Genomic DNA, 20,135 nt, shown 5'->3' on the forward strand with positions numbered 1-20,135 from the left:
CAAGGATCTCATTCAGATTTGATGGAGAAATTAAAACCTTTACAGACAAGCAAAAGCTGAGAGAGTTCAGCACCACCAAACCAGCTTTACAACAAATGCTAAAGGAACTTCTCTAGGCAAGAAACACAACAGAAGGACTATACCTACAATAACGAACCCAAAGCCATTAAGGAAATGGGAATAGGAACATACATATCAATAATTACCTTAAATGTAAATGGACTAAATGCTCCCACCAAAAGACACAGACTGGCTGAATGGATACAAAAACAAGACCCATATATATGCTGTCTACAAGAGACCCACTTCAGACCTAGAGACACATACAGATTGAAAGTAAGGGGATGGAAAAAGATATTCCATGCAAATGGAAATCAAAAGAAAGCTGGAGTAGCAATTCTTATATCAGACAAAATAGACTTTAAAATAAAGACTATTAGAAGAGACAAAGAAGGACACTACATAACGATAAAGGGATCGATCCAAGAAGAAGATATAACAATTGTAAATATTTATGCACCCAACATAGGAGCACCTCAATACATAAGGCAAATACTAACAGCCATAAAAGGGGAAATCGACAGTAACACAATCATAGTAGGGGACTTTAACACCCCACTTTCACCAATGGACAGATCATCCAAAATGAAAATAAATAAGGAAACACAAGCTTTAAATGATACATTAAACAAGATGGACTTAGTTGATATTTATAGGACATTCCACCCAAAAACAACAGAATACACATTTTTCTCAAGTGCTCATGGAACATTCTCCAGGATAGATCATATCTTGGGTCACAAATCAAGCCTTGGTAAATTTAAGAAAATTGAAATTGTATCAAGTATCTTTTCCGACCACAATGCTATGAGACTAGACATCAATTACAGGAAAAGATCTGTAAAAAATACAAACACATGGAGGCTAAACAATACACTACTCAATAATGAAGTGATCACTGAAGAAATCAAAGAGGAAATTAAGAAATACTTAGAAACAAATGACAATGGAGACACGACGACCCAAAACCTATGGGACGCAGCAAAAGCAGTTCTAAGGGGGAAGTTTATAGCAATACAATCCCACCTTAAGAAACAGGAAACATTTCGAGTAAACAACCTGACCCTGCACCTAAAGCAATTAGAGAAAGAAGAACAAAAAACCCCCAAAGTTAGCAGAAGGAAAGAAATCATAAAGATCAGATCAGAAATAAATGAAAAAGAAATGAAGGAAACGATAGCAAAGATCAACCAAACTAAAAGCTGGTTCTTTGAGAAGATAAACAAAATTGACAAACCATTAGCCAGACTCATCAAGAAAAGAAGGGAGAAGACTCAAATCAGTAGAATTAGAAATGAAAAAGGAGAAGTAACAACTGACACTGCAGAAATACAAAAGATCATGAGAGATTACTATAAGCAACTCTATGCCAATAAAATGGACAACCTGGAAGAAATGGACAAATTCTTAGAAATGCACAACCTACCAAGACTGACTCAGGAAGAAATAGAAAATATGAATAGACCAATCACAAGCACTGAAATTGAAACTGTGATTAAAAATCTTCCATCAAACAAAAGCCCAGGACCAGATGGCTTCACAGGCGAATTCTATCAAACATTTAGAGAAGAGCTAACACCCATCCTTCTCAAACTCTTCCAAACAATATCAGAGGAAGGAACACTCCCAAACTCATTCTACGAGGCCACCATCACCTTGATACCAAAACCAGGCAAGGATGTCACAAAGAAAGAAAACTACAGGCCAATATCACTGATGAACATAGATGCAAAAATCCTCAACAAAATACTAGCAAACAGAATCCAACAGCACATTAAAAGGATCATACACCATGATCAAGTGGGGTTTATTCCAGGAATGCAAGGATTCTTCAATATACGCAAATCAATCAATGTGATACACCATATTAACAAGTTGAAGGAGAAAAACCATATGATCATCTCAATAGATGCAGAGAAAGCTTTCGACAAAATTCAACACCCATTTATGATAAAAACCCTGCAGAAAGTAGGCATAGAGGGAACTTTCCTCAACATAATAAAGGCCATATATGACAAACCCACAGCCAACATTGTCCTCAATGGTGAAAAACTGAAACCATTTCCACTAAGATCAGGAACAAGACAAGGCTGCCCACTCTCACCACTCTTATTCAACATAGTTTTGGAAGTTTTAGCCACAGCAATCAGAGAAGAAAAGGAAATAAAAGGAATCCAAATTGGAAAAGAAGAAGTAAAGCTGTCACTGTTTGCAGATGACATGATACTATACATAGAGAATCCTAAAGATGCTACCGAAAAACTACTAGAGCTAATCAATGAATTTGGTAAAGTAGCAGGATACAAAATTAATGCACAGAAATCTCTGGCATTCCTGTACACTAATGATGAAAAATCTGAAAATGAAATCAAGAAAACACTCCCATTTACCATTGCAACAAAAAGAATAAAATATCTAGGAATAAACCTACCTAAGGAGACAAAAGACCTGTATGCAGAAAATTATAAGACACTGATGAAAGAAATTAAAGATGATATAAATAGATGGAGAGATATACCATGCTCCTGGATTGGAAGAATCAATATTGTGAAAATGACTCTACTACCCAAAGCAATCTACAGATTCAATGCAATCCCTATCAAACTACCACTGGCATTTTTCACAGAAGTAGAACAAAAAATTTCAAAATTTGTTTGGAAAAACAAAAGACCCCGAATAGCCAAAGCAATCTTGAGAACGAAAAACGGAGCTGGAGGAATCAGGCTGCCTGACTTCAGACTATACTACAAAGCTACAGTAATTAAGACAGTGTGGTACTGGCATAAAAACAGAAAGATAGATCAGTGGATCAGGATAGAAAGCCCAGAGATAAACCCACGCACATATGGCCAACTTATCTTTGATAAAGGAGGCAGGAATGTACAGTGGAGAAAGGACAGCCTCTTCAATAAGTGGTGCTGGGAAAACTGGACAGGGACATGTAAAAGTATGAGATTAGATCATTCCCTAACACCATACACAAAAATAAGCTCAAAATGGATTAAAGACCTAAGTGTAAGGCCAGAAACTATCAAACTCTTAGAGGAAAACATAGGTAGAACACTCTATGACATAAATCACAGCAAGATCCTTTTGGACCCACCTCCTAGAGAAATGGAACTAAAAACAAAGATAAACAAATGGGACCTAATGAAACTTCAAAGCTTTTGCACAGCAAAGGAAACCATAAACAAGACCAAAAGACAACCCTCAGAATGGGAGAAAATATTTGCAAATGAAGCAACTGACAAAGGATTAATCTCCAAAATTTATAAACAGCTCATGCAGCTCAATAGCAAAAAAACAAACAACCCAATCCAAAAATGGGCAGAAGACTTAAATAGGCATTTCTCCAAAGAAGATATACAGACTGCCAACAAACACATGAAAGAATGCTCAACATCATTAATCATTAGAGAAATGCAAATCAAAACTACAATGAGATATCATCTCACACCAGTCAGAATGGCCATCATCAAGAAATCTAGAAACAATAAATGCTGGAGAGGGTGTGGAGAAAAGGGAACACTCTTGCACTGCTGGTGGGAATGTGAATTGGTACAGCCACTATGGAGAACAGTATGGAGGTTCCTTAAAAAACTAAAAATAGAACTACCATATGACCCAGCAATCCCACTACTAGGCATATACCCTGAGAAAACCATAATTCAAAAAGAGACATGTACCAAAATGTTCATTGCAGCTCTATTCACAATAGCCCGGAGCTGGAAACAACCTAAGTGTCCATCATCGGATGAATGGATAAAGAAGATGTGGCACATATATACAATGGAATATTACTCAGCCATAAAAAGAAACGAAACTGAGCTATTTGTAATGAGGTGGATAGACCTAGAGTCTGTCATACAGAGTGAAGTAAGTCAGAAAGAGAAAGACAAATACCGTATGCTAACACATATATATGGAATTTAAAAAAAAAAAATGTCATGAAGAACCTAGGGGTAAAACGGGAATAAAGACACAGACCTACTTGAGAATGGACTTGAGGATATGGGGAAGGGGAAGGGTAAGCTGTGACAAAGGGAAAGAGAGGCATGGACATATATACACTACCAAACGTAAGGTAGATAGATAGTGGGAAGCAGCCGCAGAGCACAGGGAGATCAGCTCGGTGCTTTGTGACCGCCTGGAGGGGTGGGATGGGGAGGGTGGGAGGGAGGGAGATGCATGAGGGAAGGGATGTGGGAACAGATGTATATGTATGACTGATTCACTTTGTTATAAAGCAGAAACTAATAAAAAAAAAAAATAAATAAAAATAAATAAATAAATAATAACAACACATTGTATTGGTAGATTATAAAGAAGAGAGATAATAATTGCAAGTGATGACTAATTAATTAGAATACTAATAAAAATACTACAAACTTAAGAAATTCAATAACAAAACAAAAACAAAGGAGTTGCAGCAGTATTATGAAGTATTTCAAACATACAAAAAAGATTAGAATAATAAAATAAATATTCTTTACCTAATACCCAGTCTTAATAAATCTTAACATTTGGTTAAACTTACTTCTGAATTTTTTTAAAGGAATAAAATATTTCAGATACAGTTGAAGCCTCTATAGACCTCCTGCTTGACCTTTATTCTCCTCCTCCCTCCCACCTCAAAGGTAACCACTGTTCTAAAGTTGAGTCTATCATTCCCAAGTACCTGTTTATACATAATAGATTATTTGATATATTTAACACTTGCATACATAGCAATTTGCTATACATTTATTCTACAATTTTTTTTTTTTACCCAACATATTTTTTGAGACTTATTTCTGTTGATGCACACAATTCTAGTTCATTCATTTTAACAGCTAACTATTATAACTCTCCTATGAATGGGCATTTACTTTGTTCTTTAACTTTTGCTATAACAAACAATGTTACAAGGAACTTTCTTGTACATGTCTCCTCATACATATACTAGAATTCCTCCAGAGTATAGTCGTAAAAAAGCAATTTTACTCAGCGTTCTTTCTTTTTAAAAACTCTTTTCCTTTGGTAAATAACCTTTATTATAGCATGACAGTATTCCCATATTTAGCAGATGAATCTGACTGGAGATATCTTTATGATGCTTTCTGTGGAAAAAGACTAAATTCTGTATTAAATTCTGTTCTGGAAATTCCCTGGCGGTCCAGTGGTTTGGACTCCATGTTTTCACTGCCAAGGCCCTGGGTTCAATCCCTGGTCAGGGAACTAAGATCCTGCAAGCTGCATGGCACAGCCAAAAAAAACAAACAAACAAATTCTGTTTTAAGTCATCTCAGAATACCTGGTTAGCAAAGACATTTGATGCAAAAAGCAATACGTCTCATTAATGAGAAATTACCTGTATAATACTTTTAGAAGACATAACTGCCTGATTATAGAATATGCGGCCAAAGTGATCTCGATCTGGAAATACCTCTGCTTGTCGAGGCAAGTTTGCTCCTCCCGAATCAACTGAAGAGAAATAAGTACATCTCAATGAACAAAACATGCTACACACCGGAAGACTTATCTCAATGATAACATCAGTTCTTTTTTTTTTGCAGTACGCAGGCCTCTCACTGTTGTGGCCTCTCCCGTTGCGGAGCACAGGCTCCGGACGCGCAGGCTCAGCGGCCATGGCTCACGGGCCCAGCCACTCCGTGGCATGTGGGATCTTCCCGGACCGGGGCACGAACCCGCGTCCCCTGCATCGGCAGGCAGACTCTCAACCACTGTGCCACCAGGGAAGCCCAAACATCAGTTCTTAATTACATTCGCAAAAAACTTGCCCTATCTTTCTAAACTCTTCTACAGCCTCTTTCTCCAATCCTTCAACACAGCCCCCAAAATATACTGTTTTCTTCAAACACATTAGGCTCTCCTACTCCTGTGCAGAATTCCACTTGAAATGTTTAGGCCATTCTCTCCCTTGAGGATTAGCCCCAGAAACACCAAAAATCCTTAACCAGTTCGGCTAAAATTGGATCTTTCTCTCTTTTAAAACAATCTGAAAATCATCTACAGAATTCACGTGATAAGTTTATTGCACATTGCCTCTGGTACTCTTTTTACTGCAGATTACAGTGGTGGATAAGAATGTCAGCTGAGTTCAAAACAGAGCTTCATTACTTCACAGCTGTGTGATCACAGGTGTGTTTCCGAACCAGTCTACTGCCTGGGTCTCCTCACCAGTGAAACGAAGGTAACAGTGGCTATCCCATAGGGTTGTTATTGGGATGACATGAAATAGTGTATGTGAAGCACTTAGCTCAGCACATACTGTGAGTGCACAGAGTGAACGTTACAAAAAGTTAGCTAGTCTTATACCTATCACTCTTGCCTGCAACCACTAAGTCTTCTATTGATATTTAATACATTAAAGACAGGGACAACACAATACTCTTCACTGCATCCCTACAGTGTTGGGCACAGCACCTGCAAGCAATGGGGCCTCATTTGCTGTTTTCTATACGTGCAATGCAGTTCACACTCTGAGTCAATGAGGTAAATTCACTTTCATAGGAGAAAAAAATCTCATCAGTACCTGTTCAAATATCCATAAAAATGAACAGTATATACTGGTGTTTTTACAAACTAAGCCAATATCCAGGAAGTACCAATTTTAAACTGCCTTGCTTTTATGTTCTTTTAAAAATATCCTTAGATTTAAATGTACTTTCATTCCAAATATAAATTTACTTTCACTGAATATTAAATTTCTTTAAATTACGTCTGCTCAAACTACGTACATAATCAAGCATTTAACCTAGTACCTGGCACTCAAGAGACCCATATATATTAGCTATTATTTTTTCATGGTTTGAACCCATTATGGTGAACAGAAAAACAAAATATTGGGTTGGTCAAAAAGTTCGCTCGTTTTTTTCCACAACATGGTCCTAACTAGTGCTTAGTTGACTTTAACTTCATTCGAAGCAATTTTGTTAGATTGTATTGTGACAGCTGTCATATCAGCAGTGCATTTTTTAAAAAAACTTATCAGAACTGGTGAATTTTTGTGTAGCCATTTTAATACTGAAGATGGAAGAAAAAAGGCAACATTTTCAGCATATTATGCTTTATTATTTCAAAAAAGGTAAAAACGCAACTGAAATGCAAAAAAAGATTTGTGCAGTGTATGGAGAGGGCACTGCAACAGATCAAATGTGTCAAAAGTGGTTTGCGAAGTTTCGTGCTGGAGATTTCTTGCTGGACGATGGTCCATGGTCAAGTAGACCAGTTGAAGTTGATAGCAATCAAATCGAGACATTGATTGAGAACAATAAGTGTTATACCACACGGGACATAGCTGACATACTCAAAATACCCAAATCAAGTGTTGAAAATCATTTGCACCAGCTTGGTTATGTGAATCACTTTGACGTTTGGGTTCCACATAAGTTAAGTGAAAAAAACCTTCTTGACTGTATTTCTACATGCGATTCTCTATGTAAATGTAAAGAAAACATGCCATTTTTAAAACAAATTGTGATGGGTGATGAAAAGTGGATACCGTACAATAATGTGGAATGGAAGAGATCGTGGGGCAAGGGAAATGAACCACCACCAACCACACCAAAGGCTGGTCTTCATCCAAAGAAGGTGATTTTGTGTATATGGTGGGATTGGAAGGGAGTCCTCTATTATGAGCTCCTTCTGGAAAACCAAACAATTAATTCCAACAAGTACTGCTCCCAATTAGACCAAATGAAAGCAGCACTCTAGGAAAAGCGTCCCGAATTAACAGAAAAGGTATAATCTTCCATCCGGATAACGCAGGACCCCATGCTTCTTCGATGACCAGGCAAAAACTGTTACAGCTTGGTTGGGAGGTTCTGATTCATCCACCATATTCACCAGACACTGCCCCTTTGGATTTCCATTTATTTAGGTTTTTATAAAATTCTCTTAATGGAAAAATTTTCAATTCCCTGGAAGACTGTAAAAAGCACCTGGAACAGTTTTTTGCTCAAAAAAATAAAAAGTTTTGGGAAGATGGAATTATGAAGTTGCCTGAAAAATGGCAGAAGGTAGTGGAACAAAATGGTGAATACATTGTTCAATAACGTTCTTGGTGAAAATGAAAAATGTCTTTTATTTTTACTCAAAAACCAAAGGAACTTTTTGGCCCACCCAATATATAGAAGAAAAAAACACCACTCATGTAGAGAAAAAAATGGCAAACCCCAAAATACTGTCAGGGATTCTTCCTCAGTGATGTTATTATGGGTAGTGCTTGTTTACTTTTTCTCCCAGAGTTTTTAGCAAAGAATATGCATCTCTTTTGTAATTATAAGAGAAGCCAACAGTTTTTTAAAAATATCCATTGATAACGTCATATATATATATATAGCCTTCTAAACAATCTTGTATTTTTCTAGCTAATAACCGTTTATTTTACAATTCTCGTGACTTGCCCAAGTAAATGCAGGGGAGCCTGTTTTGCATCGCAATTTCTTGTGCCCGTAAGTGTTTCTTCACAGTCACTGGGTAGTAGGTACCTCCTTTGACAGTGGCATCATTGGCAACAATAATGCATTCTACTCTGAAAGGCAGAAATTTCATCGGAAAGAGAACATGAGAGAGTTCTTCAAAGTAAAGACCAATTGCATCTCATTACAAGACACTCCCAATACAGCCTGGCAATTTCTAGTACATATCCCCAGGGACAGCCATTAGTAGATAATCTTATGATATAAAAGTTTTAATCACTGTTCACATATTTATTTATATAAAATGAATCACTTTTAATAAGTTTACAAACTCTAACTTCATTTTTAAAGAATCATCACCCCATATTAGTAGAGAAAAACTAACAACCTAAGCCACATTTTGTAATGGTTCTTTGAAGGAAGGGGTCCTAACAAGATAATACAAGATAATACAACAACAACAACGAGGAATCCAAGTCTCGGGGTGAGAAAATCCCTCATGATAAACCTTTAAAATTTCCCTTTAGGAAGGTAATGTTCAAAAAGGAAAACTGATCCATCAAAAGTATTTATTTTTCATATTTTCTTCATGTCACTGCCATATGCTTTTCTATAAAACTAAAAGAAGTTTAAAGTACAACACTTATCTTGCTTAAAGTAACAATAGGTACAAACTTTAAAATAGTAGTCTGAAAGCATATACTATAATGAGTCATTAGTGGTGCCTTTTCTCACCAAAACCAGCCTGTCAGGTACCATGGCCCACAAGTAACACGCAAGAAGCAGGGAAGTGAATGAAGAGGGCCAGTAAGGGAGCCTGCTTAGTATTGCCAGGAAACCCGAAGATCAGAGGCTCACTTGAAACTGGAGAGAACAACAGTGTGGTCTTCACAAAATTTAATCTTTATATTTATGATGTTTTTGTTACCTCACTTTATATTCGCTAGAATTCTAAAAAGAAACTTATTGAATCCTTGCTGAAAATGAAGTAGAGAACAGCAACTGAGCACACAGCCTCAGGTAGTGTTGTACTTCTTTTATTAGGGTATGTGGCTCCTCTCCTTTGAGCATCAATTTTATTCACTAGGTTATATATAAAGCCTTTTTCCACTTTATATTTAACATTTTAGAGTGGGATGTACATTTTTAATGACTTTAACATTGAACAAACTAGACTTCAAAAGGAATTTAGGCTTTGGCGGGTGCTGGGCCATTACCCCACACCTCCAGAGTATGGTGACTCCTCCGTCCTGGGGGTGCTGCACTAGAAAAGCTTAAGAAGCTCTGGTACAGGAAACAGCCCAGGCTATGAAGTCAGACAAAGCTAGGCTGAAATTCTGACTCTGCCACTTGGTATATATAAGACCTTGGACAAGAGACATAACCACTTTTACTTGTCTTATTAAAAGGTCACAGACATGTTACAGAATGAGAAATAAAATTAGTCCACAAAAATACTGTATTAGACATCTATTGGTTTTGCCTACCCAGCATCTATTATTTTGGCAACAAAACTAAACTTTCTTTCAGAAACTGCCCTTTCTCTATTTTTGATCCCTGAGGTTCTAGCGGGACTGACCCCAAAGCCCATCTTCAGAGGTGAGCACAAGGACCAGGCCTTTCTACTCAGCGTCCATACTGTGGGCTCAATAATGGGCTCTGGTCCCATGCCTTCACCCTCAGGAGCTCTCAGCCCACTGCAGCTGCTAAGCTTAGAGCGCAGAAGCCGGGGATGCCTGTGGCCAGCTCGGCCTGCCTAGGAACAAAACCAAAACCCAGCCTGTGACCTGGTAACACCGTTTGTGCTCCTCGACCCAGCTAGGCCCAGACTTATCAGTTAAGAGAGTCAATAAATTCTTTTTTGGTTTTAGCTAGTTTGCACATCTATCATCTGCCAGAGAAAGAGTGCTGACCATATTCAACCATATGATTATGTAAGAAAGGTCAATTTCAATTACTATGAAGTACTACTTTAGACCTTTTAAACGAGTGAATTCTTTTTCAGTCATACTATCCAACACTAGAGCAGCTCTAGTGAAAAGATAAAATCAGTCTTGCCCTGGCCCTTGCCTCCATGGAATCTCAAGAGCTAAAATGCACACACTCCACAGATGAATCTAACACATGTCTGGGTAGGAAGCCTCAGTCCTAAATAACATCACGAGCATAAAACTCACATGCTCATATGCAGAGCAGTGAGTGCTGGACACCCTGCCTCTCCGGCCTGCTTCCTGAACCACATGGCTGAGTGTGGGCAGAATACTCACCCTGACACTCTCCCAATGCCTGTAATAATGCCACCGGCAGGGACCTCCTCATCACCATACAACTGGTAACCGGCAAACTGGGATAATTCCAGGAATGGAGACCTGAACGGAAGAAAAGATGTTGCTTGAATTAATGTCGTTTTTCAAAAAATCATATTTAAACAGTTAACACGTGGAAAAGGAAATTTTTTTCTTTAATGGGGCAATGTTTCAAATATGCGTGTTGGACATAAAATCTACAAAAACAATGTCAAAAACAAAATCTAGGGGACTTCCCTGGTGACGCAGTGGCTAAGAATCCGCCTGCCAATGCAGGGGACATGGGTTCAAGCCCCGGTCCAGGATGATCCCACATGCCGTGGAGCCACTAAGCCTGTGTGCCACAACTACTGAGCCTGCGCTCTAGAGTCCACAAGCCACAACTACTGAAGCCGGTGCGCCACAACTACTGAAGCCCATGTGCCTAGAGCCCGTGCTCCGCAAGAAGAGAAGCCAATGCAATGAGAAGCCTGCGCGCCGCAATCAGAGAAAGCCCAGGTGCGGCAATGAAGACCCAATGCAGCCAAAAATAAAGAAATAAAATAAATTTAAAAGAAAAAAAAAAATCTAGTGTGACCACCCTGGGGATTTATACAGTATAGCCATACAAAGGAACACTAGGTTCTTATTTTTAAAGATGTTGTACAGATGTGTTTATTAATATAGAAAGAGAATAGCACCTAACACTTACATAGCACCTACCACATGCCAGCCTCTCTCCTAGGAGCTTCAGAAACACTAACTCAGTCATTCCTCAGAACTACCTCCTGATATGGATCCTATTATGATCCCCACAGACTGATGAGGAAACTGAAACACAGAGATTAGGTCAGTTGTCTAAGGTCACACAACTACTAGTAAGTGGCAGAGCTGGGTTTTAATAAGCTCCGTAATAAGGGACCAGGCTCTTAACCACTGTATTATTCTCTCACTTAAATGTTCCGGATACACTGGGGTGACGGGGAACAGGGGCGGGCGGGGAGTTATAAAACACCACATTTAGTATGATTCCATTTTTCTTTAAAAAAAAAAAAAGTGATTCACATTTGCACAAAAACAGTGTAGAAGGAAACACACTAGGTGTTAGCGGTGTTTGTCTCCAGGTTGGGCGTCTGTGTGCATGGCCCCTGAAACAATACTTTTGAGCCTTCATTTCTCTAACTGGTCTTTTTTTTTTTTTTTTTTTTTTTTTGCGGTACGCGGGCCTCTCACTGTTGTGGCCTCTCCCGTTGCGGAGCACAGGCTCCGGACGCGCAGGCTCAGCGGCCATGGCTCACGGGCCCAGCCGCTCCACGGCATGTGGGATCTTCCCGGACCGGGGCACGAACCCATGTCCCCTGCATCGGCAGGCAGACTCTCAACCGCTGCACCACCAGGGAAGCCCTCTAACTGGTCTTTTTTTTTTTTTTATGATTTATTTATTTGTTTGTTTGTTTATTTATTTATTTATTTGGCTGCGCTGGGTCTTAGTTGCGGCATGTGGGATCTAAGTTCCCTGACCGGGCCCCTGCATTGGCAGCACAGTCTTAGCCACTGCACCACCAGGGAAGTCCCTCTCTCTAACTGGTCTTGGTGCTTCCACCCTCAAGGCCCACAGTCTACTCACAAGACAACAGCCAGAATAACTTTTTAAAACCTAAGTCAGATAAATCCTACAAAATCTCCCCATTTTTGTCAGAGTAAAAGCCCAAACTCTTACACTGGCCTACAAACCTCTTACCGAAATCACCCGTCTCCTGCTACTCCCCCGTTCACTCCCGTCACCCCACCACCTTCCAGTCCCTTCCATATCAGCATCTGTGACCTGCCCCCACCGCAGAACCTTCGCACTGGCCAATGCCCTCCGCCTGCAACGCTCTCTCCCCAGATATTCAGAGCCCATCTCTCTTCACTCCTTCCAATCTTTGCTCAAATGTCACCACCTCAATGAGGCCTATTTGAACCACCTCATTTGAAACTACAACTTGACCTTCATCTTTCTCTCCCGTACTCTGGTCTACCTTTTCTTTTTCCCATGACATTTATCCCTTCTAACACTATATAATTTATGACACTTATCGTTTATTTTCTATCTCCTCCTGCTACAAAGTGAATTCCAGTAGGGCAAGGAACTTTGTCTATTTTGTTCAGTGATGTATCACTAGCACCTAGAACAGCACCTGACACATAGTAGCCTCACAATAAACATCTGTTGTTGAATCTTACGATAAGAACCAGAATTTAAAATCATTTATTTATAAAACTAAGATGGGAATTCCCTGGCGGTCCAGTGGTTAGGACTCTGCACTGTAACTGCCGAGGGCCTGGGTTCAATCCCTGGTCAGGGAACTAAGATCCTATGAGCCACGTGGCATGGCCAAAAAACAAAACAAAACAAAACAAAAACAAAAACAAAAAAAAACTACCTAAGAAAGCACCATGGAATAGAGAACACCCTGAGCAAGCACTTGGGTATGTACCAACCCTGGGTCTATAAGATTGTCAACTCTTTCTCTTGGTAACAGTTTTCCTCTTGATATGTGACGTGCTCGGGCTTTCTCACCACCTCCTGTGATAAAAAATATGATTAGATGAGATGAATTCATTATAAGGTCTCCATTTAACTTAATACCAGAAAAACATATAACACTTAATCCAAAATATGGTACTTTAAAAAAAATTTAACATATCCTGTGAAAAACAGCTGATTTTTCAGATCATTCAAACTGGCATTTTTTAAAATCAATCTATCCCTGAGCCCACAGTATATTATACATTTTCTAAATTCAGTAGTAATTACTTAAGGAAATAACACAGTACTTTTCTCTGCATCTCACACATTGCAAATACTGTCTCATCTCCACCACACTTATTACACCTACTATAAATACTAGCACTGTCCTATATGTTATGTGAAATTTGAAAAGTTCCTATCTTCATTTGTACCAGGTAAAAAGCATTATTTTAGAAATGATTTTCATAATAAGCACAACAAAACTTAGCTAAAGGTGCTATTTTTAGGCCCCCAAATAGGAGAGAGTTGAACACCTTATATAGCAATTAAAAAGTCCCCTTTTGTTAGTATCCTGAATCAGAGATGATCTTCGGTGTTTCCTGACATTGCTCCAGACTAAAGGAAATTACAATAATTGAAGAGGGGCTTCCCTGGTGGTGCAGTGGTTAAGAATCCGCCTGCCAATGCAGGGGACACGGGTTCGAGCCCTGGTCCAGGAAGATCCCACATGCAGTGGAGCAACTAAGCCCATGTGCACCACAACTACTGAGCCTGCGCTCTAGAGCCTATGGGCCACAACTACTGAAGCCCGGGCACTTGGAACCCGTGCTCCACAATGAGAGAAGCCACTGCAATGAGAAGCCCGTGCACCACAACGAAGAGTAGACCCTGCTCGCCACAACTAGAGAAAGCCTGCATGCAGCAACGAAGGCCCAACGCAGCCAAAAATAAAGAAATTTATATAAAAAATAATAATAATAATAATAATTGAAGAGTCCGCTGGGGTAACCAACCCAGTGAGGCTGCTTGAGGTGAGGGGTACACCAAACCTCACCCAGCCTGAGAACGGCTGGGCTCGGTACCTGGGGAATATCCATAACTCACTCTCAGCAAACCAAGGTAAATAATCAGAACAGATGATCAAATTGTACCTTAATATGTTTACCTTCACTGTTGCCCAAGAATTCCATCTTAATATACTCCTTGTCTGCTGAAATGTTCAGCTGTTGAAGAAAGCTATTTGTTTTTTAGGTGAGAAAATAAGTTCATACAGATTTCAAACAAGCCTCCAAGTAGCACAACCTTATTTTCAAATCAGGACTTTCCTATGTCTAAGGGGATTTTTTTTTTTTCTGAAAAGGTAGAGGGTATATTTTTAAGACTAAATCTGCCTTAAGGTAACCAAGAAAATCATAACATACATCTAATCTTTTAAAATGAAAATAATTCTGGGAGGGAAAGCCTTACAAGATAGTATGAATTAAATCAAACAGCTTTCCTCTTTTCTCCCAGCCACCAAGAACTGAGTGTCCTACTGAGGTGTGTATAGTTATAGGAGAGAGGGAGGACGAGAGAGTGACAAAGGGCAGAGGAAACTTCTGAGAGTGACACATTCATCGTCTTGATTGTGGTGACGGTTTCACGGGTGTATACATATGTCAAAACTCATCAAACTGTAAGCTTTAAATAATGCGGCTTATTGTATATCAATTATACCTTAATAAAGCTGTTTAAAAGTAAGTATTAAAGAAAAATAAACCTAAGACACTGCAAAGAAGACCAGGCTTGGGTGAGGGTCTTTGGAGAGTTTGACGACATAAGCGTCCACTAAGGGACTAGCAGGAAAAAGCATGGCAGGGGAGGGTGGGATGAAAAAGAGATAAGAAAACATATCTGTGTTTTGGGGTTTTCTTTAGTACTTAGAGCAACATTATTCTTAATTCTGCCTAGAGCTTCACTTTGCTATTCCGAGCACCTAGTGAATTCTGTTTTTATTAGGAAAAACCAGAAAGAGTGCTATCCTTGATACAGATTCTCAGGTCACAGAATTCAGCTCCTCTGGCATTTAAACTGGCCTAGGATATGTGGACCACCACAAAAAGACAGAATGTCACAGCACCTTAGTTTTCCAAGGATTACTTTTAAAAGATTTTGCATTAACTATCTCCACTCCCACAGACTCAGAGCCAGAAAAGCCTGATGTTTTCCTTCTATCTCATTTACCATATTGCACTGATTCTAAAACACACATTTTGTTCACATTTTAACACCCCTAAAATCAGGAAGCATTTTACAGTTTATAGCATCTTTTCATCTCTGTCACCAGGGGGCAGTCGCGACATAGCTGTCTGCCTCTGGGTGCACAGCTCAAATGTCTAACTGTGGTCACTTCAATGGTGCTATATGCATTGCTGGAACTACCTGCATGCAGTTTAACAACCTGCATGCAATTTACAAAGTTTTTAGGATATCTCATTTATTTAATTAGCAATAAACCCATATAGAAATTATTTCCAAATTACATGACACAGCAGAAAATGCACAATTACGCAAAATGTAGTATGTAGTATGAATATGACTAATGAACAGAAAATGTTTTAGTTGCTTCAAGTGAAACAAAAATTTCAGTGTGATGCTGTGGCTGAAATAAAAACCTTAAGAAGAAATAGTTTTAAAAATTGATGAGCGGGCTTCCCTGGTGGCGCAGTGGTTGACAGTCCGCCTGCCGATGCAGGGGACACGGGTTCGTGCCCCGGTCTGGGAAGATCCCACATGCCGCGGAGCGGCTGGGCCCGTGAGCCATGGCCGCTGAGCCTGCGCGTCCGGAGCCTGTGCTCCGCAACGGGAGAGGCCACAACAGTGAGAGGCCCGCGTACCGCAAAAAAAAAAAAAAAAAAATTGATGAGGGAGTTCTCTGGTGGTCTAGTGGTTAGGATTTGGTGCTTTTACTGCCGTGGCCCAGGTTCAATCCCTGGTAGAGGAACTGAGATCCCACAAGCTGCACAGCGCAGCCAAAAAAGAAATTGATGAACCTGAATTTCTACTTTCCCCCAAATAATGGCAGTGCTATAAGAGCAGAAAAACTGGCCAAGTAATAGGAAAAAATAAGATGTCTGCCTGCCAACAAATGCAGTTTTTTTTTTAATTAAAGTATAGTTGATTTACATTATTGTGTTAGTTTCAGGTGTACAGCAAAGTGATTCCGTTTTATTTTTTTTCAGATTATTTTCCTTTATCAGTTATCACAAGATAGTGAATACTGTTCCCTGTGTTATGCAGCAAATCTTTTTTGCTTATTTATTTTACGTATAGTAATTTGTATCTGTTAATCCCATACTCCTAATTTATCTCTCCCCCCTTCTCTTTCCCCTTTGGTAACCACGTTTATTTCCTATGTGTGTCTGTTTCTGTTTTGTATATAGATTCATTTGCATTATTTTTTAGATTCCACATATAAGTGATATCATATAATATTTGTCTTTCTCTTCCTGACTTACTTCACTTAGTAAGATATTCTCTAGGTCCATCCATGTTGCTACAAATGGCAATATTCCATTCTTTTTTATGGCTGAGTATATACACCCATATATTTATGTGGATATATATACCACATCTTAAACCAATCGCCTCTTGATGGACATTTGGGTTGTTTCCATGTCTTGGCTCTTGTAAATAGTGCTGCTATGAACACTGGGGTACACTGTATCTTTTTGAATTAGAGTTTTCATCTTTTCCAGATATATGCCTAGGAGTGGAACTGCTGGATCATATGGTAGCTCTCTTTTTAGTTTTTTAAGGACCTCCATACTGTGTTCCATAGTGGCTGCCTCAATTTACATTCCCACCAACAGCAAATGCACAGTCTTGAAGAGTCAAAAGTTTGATGCTACTAGTTTTTCCTAAAATAAATAATTATAAGGGACATCTTAATTAAAAGCATAAACTGAAGAATAAACGAGTGCTTACCCAGTCTGATGTTCTGTGCTCGTTCATGGAGTTGATTTACTAGTGCTTTCATCTGCTCGTAGTTTTCCTAAAACAGAAGCAAAGAAAAACAGGGAGAGTATTATAGGAAAGCAATGATTTTTTTTTTTACCATAATAAGGGTTAAGGAGAACAGCATTACATGCCAACCCCATGTGGCCTCCACACTGGGTCACTTTGCCACCCGTGTGGCCTCCGTGCTGGGCCAACTCCAACGTGTAAAAAAGATTAATTCGTGCCTCTCTGTCTTTGCTCAAGCTCTTCTGCACTACCATCCCCCTCTCTGGTCCATCTATCCAAATCTCACCCCCCTTTTAAAGCCTAACTGATGTTCCATCTCATCTCCAACACAATTTCTGGCTACTCCCACTCATTTTAACAACTTCCTTCCTTACACATCTACAGAACTTAATTGATCTCTAGTATTTGTTTTCTTTTGTCAATGAATATAAGCCCTTTGAGGGTTAGAATGCCATCTTATTTTTTCTGTCCCCTCAACCACTATCGTGAGGAGATTCCAACCAATGCAGAAATACTTGTTTTACACTTACTGACAAATTACACTTAAAAACAAAGCCCGGGGGAAAATGGATCCTATTTTATGTTTAAAAAGGAACAGGGGGGAATTCCCAGGTGGTCCAGTGGTTAGGATTCCAGGCTTTCACTGCCAATGGCATGGGTTCAATCCCTGGTTGGGGAACTAGGATCCCATAAGCCACACGGCACGGCCAAAAAATAAAAAAATAAATTAATCCCAGCCTCCTTTTTCAGACAAGTGTGGCCATGTGACTAAACTCTAACCAATGAGATATAAGCAGAAGTTGTTAGGTATGACTTCTAAAAAGGCTCCTTAAAAAAAAGGACAAGAAGGTGAGGGTGTCCTTTTACCTATTCACCCTTTCTCCTCCTTTGCACGTGGAACTCAGACATAATAGCTGGAGCTTAAGCAGCCATCTTAGACCATAAGGTAAACTGTACTACTTATTTTAAATTCTTCCTTCCCTCCCATCCTAGCCAAGGTTCACTGTGAGATTATACTTCCCTACCCCACAGTCTCTGAATCTGTCTGTATTACTTGCTTTGATGAGTGGAACGTGGGCAAAAGCGACAGTGTACCAATTGCAAGAAGAGGCTTTAAGAAGAACAAAGTGTTTCCATGCTCTCCTCTTGTGCCCCAGCCTTCCATTATGAGAGAAGCACCCCACAGCAGCCACTGCCCCTTCATTCTGGGTCCTGGAATAAGAAACAAGTAGAGCAGACCTGAATCTACTACAGTCCTAGAGCAGAACTGCCACAACCAACCCATAGATCCAAGCACAAAAAATAAATACTTGTTCTTCTGAACACTGAGATCTTGGGATTGGTTGCTACTCAGCATTACTGAAGCAAAATCTGGCTAATATAGTAATCAGTCCAAGGTCACTCAGCTAACAAGTAGTAGAATTAGGATTTAAACCAAAATTCACCAACACCAGAAACTCGCTCTTAAAGCAACATGCTACAATGTCTCTTCTGCCCACTGAAAGGGCCACTGTTGACACTTCAGCACATTTCCACCAGGTCTTTTTCCCCCTATGGAAATATGTTGCCTGTTAGCTTTTAAACATACATGAAATACTAAGCCAGTGCTTTTTCCACCATAGCACAGCTACTTTCTTATTCTAATTACTGGCACACAGAATGAACCAGAACATAAAACGTTTTACATAGAGAAAGAAGTTACAATCTCAGGCTCACACTCCCTAAGCCCTAGCTAGCAGCCACCATCAAATACATCAGCCGAGACTTGACTTCAAAAAGATGGCAGGGCTTCCCTGGTGGCGCAATGGTTGAGAGTCCGCCTGCCGATGCAGGGGACACAGGTTCGTGCTCCGGTCCGGGAAGATCCCACATGCCGCGGAGCGGCTGGGCCCGTGAGCCATGGCTGCTGAGCCTGCGCGTCAGGAGCCTGTGCTCCGCAACGGGAGAGGCCACAACAGTGAGAGGCCCGTGTACCGCAAAAAAAAAAAAAAAAAAAAAAAAAAGATGGCAGAGCAGGAAGCTCCAGGCCCTTATTCCCCCACAGAGCCATCACAAAACAACCCAAAACTGGCTAAAGTAACCTTACAGGAGCTCTGGAAAACACTCAGAGGTCTACAGCAACCAAGAGAACACCCAGCCAAGAAACCATATTGAAAAAGGTGGGAAACCCATTCTCCACACTGCAGCCACACTGATTACTCTACCATGTCCATAGGATCATGCCACTTCTCTGTTTAAATATCTTAGCAGACAGACTGCAAAGTGAAATCTAAATGTGGCTTCTACACATGGCTTCCCTCCTCCACCTGGCTGCATAAGCAATCCCATCTACTCCATGAATTCTACACCCTGGCCAGGACTTCCAAGTTCTCACTCCCACTAACCACTTTCATAACTTGGTACCTATGTTCTCATAACTCCTTTAGTTTGTATAATCTTGCCTCCTATTCTCCATCCTGAACCTGGCCAGTTCTTATCCAACTCAAGATCCAACTCACTCACTGCCTCCTATCTGCAACCACCTTTTTTAAGCTTTAGACCTCACTCATCACAATGCATTGCTTTCTTGTCGTCTCCCCCACAAAATTATGATTCCATCCCTACACATCTACTCCAAATACCTAAAATAGTGGCTAGACCACTGTAACCACTTAATGTTTCTGAAATAAACATTCTCTCCTGATCCCAGGACATCTAAAGACTTTTGGAAGTCTCCCATTGGATACTGTTTCTGCCTCAGCCTGCTGATTTCCTTTCCAACCTCCTTGTTTTCCCAAAGGCAGGAATTATTTAAAATGTGTTCTCTGAGGGACCTTCCTGGCGGTCCAGTGGTTAAGACTCTGAGCT

The 20,135-nt window shown here is 39.9% G+C and overlaps 1 protein-coding gene across 3 annotated transcripts in view; it reads right to left on the bottom strand.

Moving 5' to 3' along the window:
- Positions 1 to 20,135, bottom strand: part of MCCC2 (methylcrotonyl-CoA carboxylase subunit 2) — a gene marked incomplete at both ends in the record, with an annotated part of 64,905 nt that overhangs the window by 43,883 nt on the left and 887 nt on the right. For all 3 annotated transcript variants that reach the window (XM_079701736.1, XM_079701734.1, XM_079701735.1), the window contains 5 exons: positions 5,411 to 5,523; positions 8,469 to 8,596; positions 10,751 to 10,852; positions 13,253 to 13,337; positions 17,250 to 17,316. In XM_079701736.1, coding sequence (XP_079557862.1) covers positions 5,411 to 5,523; positions 8,469 to 8,596; positions 10,751 to 10,852; positions 13,253 to 13,337; positions 17,250 to 17,316 — 495 coding nt within the window. The remainder of the gene's footprint in view (positions 1 to 5,410; positions 5,524 to 8,468; positions 8,597 to 10,750; positions 10,853 to 13,252; positions 13,338 to 17,249; positions 17,317 to 20,135) is intronic.

This window comes from Hyperoodon ampullatus (assembly GCF_949752795.1).
Source record: "Hyperoodon ampullatus genome assembly, chromosome: 4".
NCBI classification, from domain to species: domain Eukaryota; kingdom Metazoa; phylum Chordata; class Mammalia; order Artiodactyla; family Ziphiidae; genus Hyperoodon; species Hyperoodon ampullatus.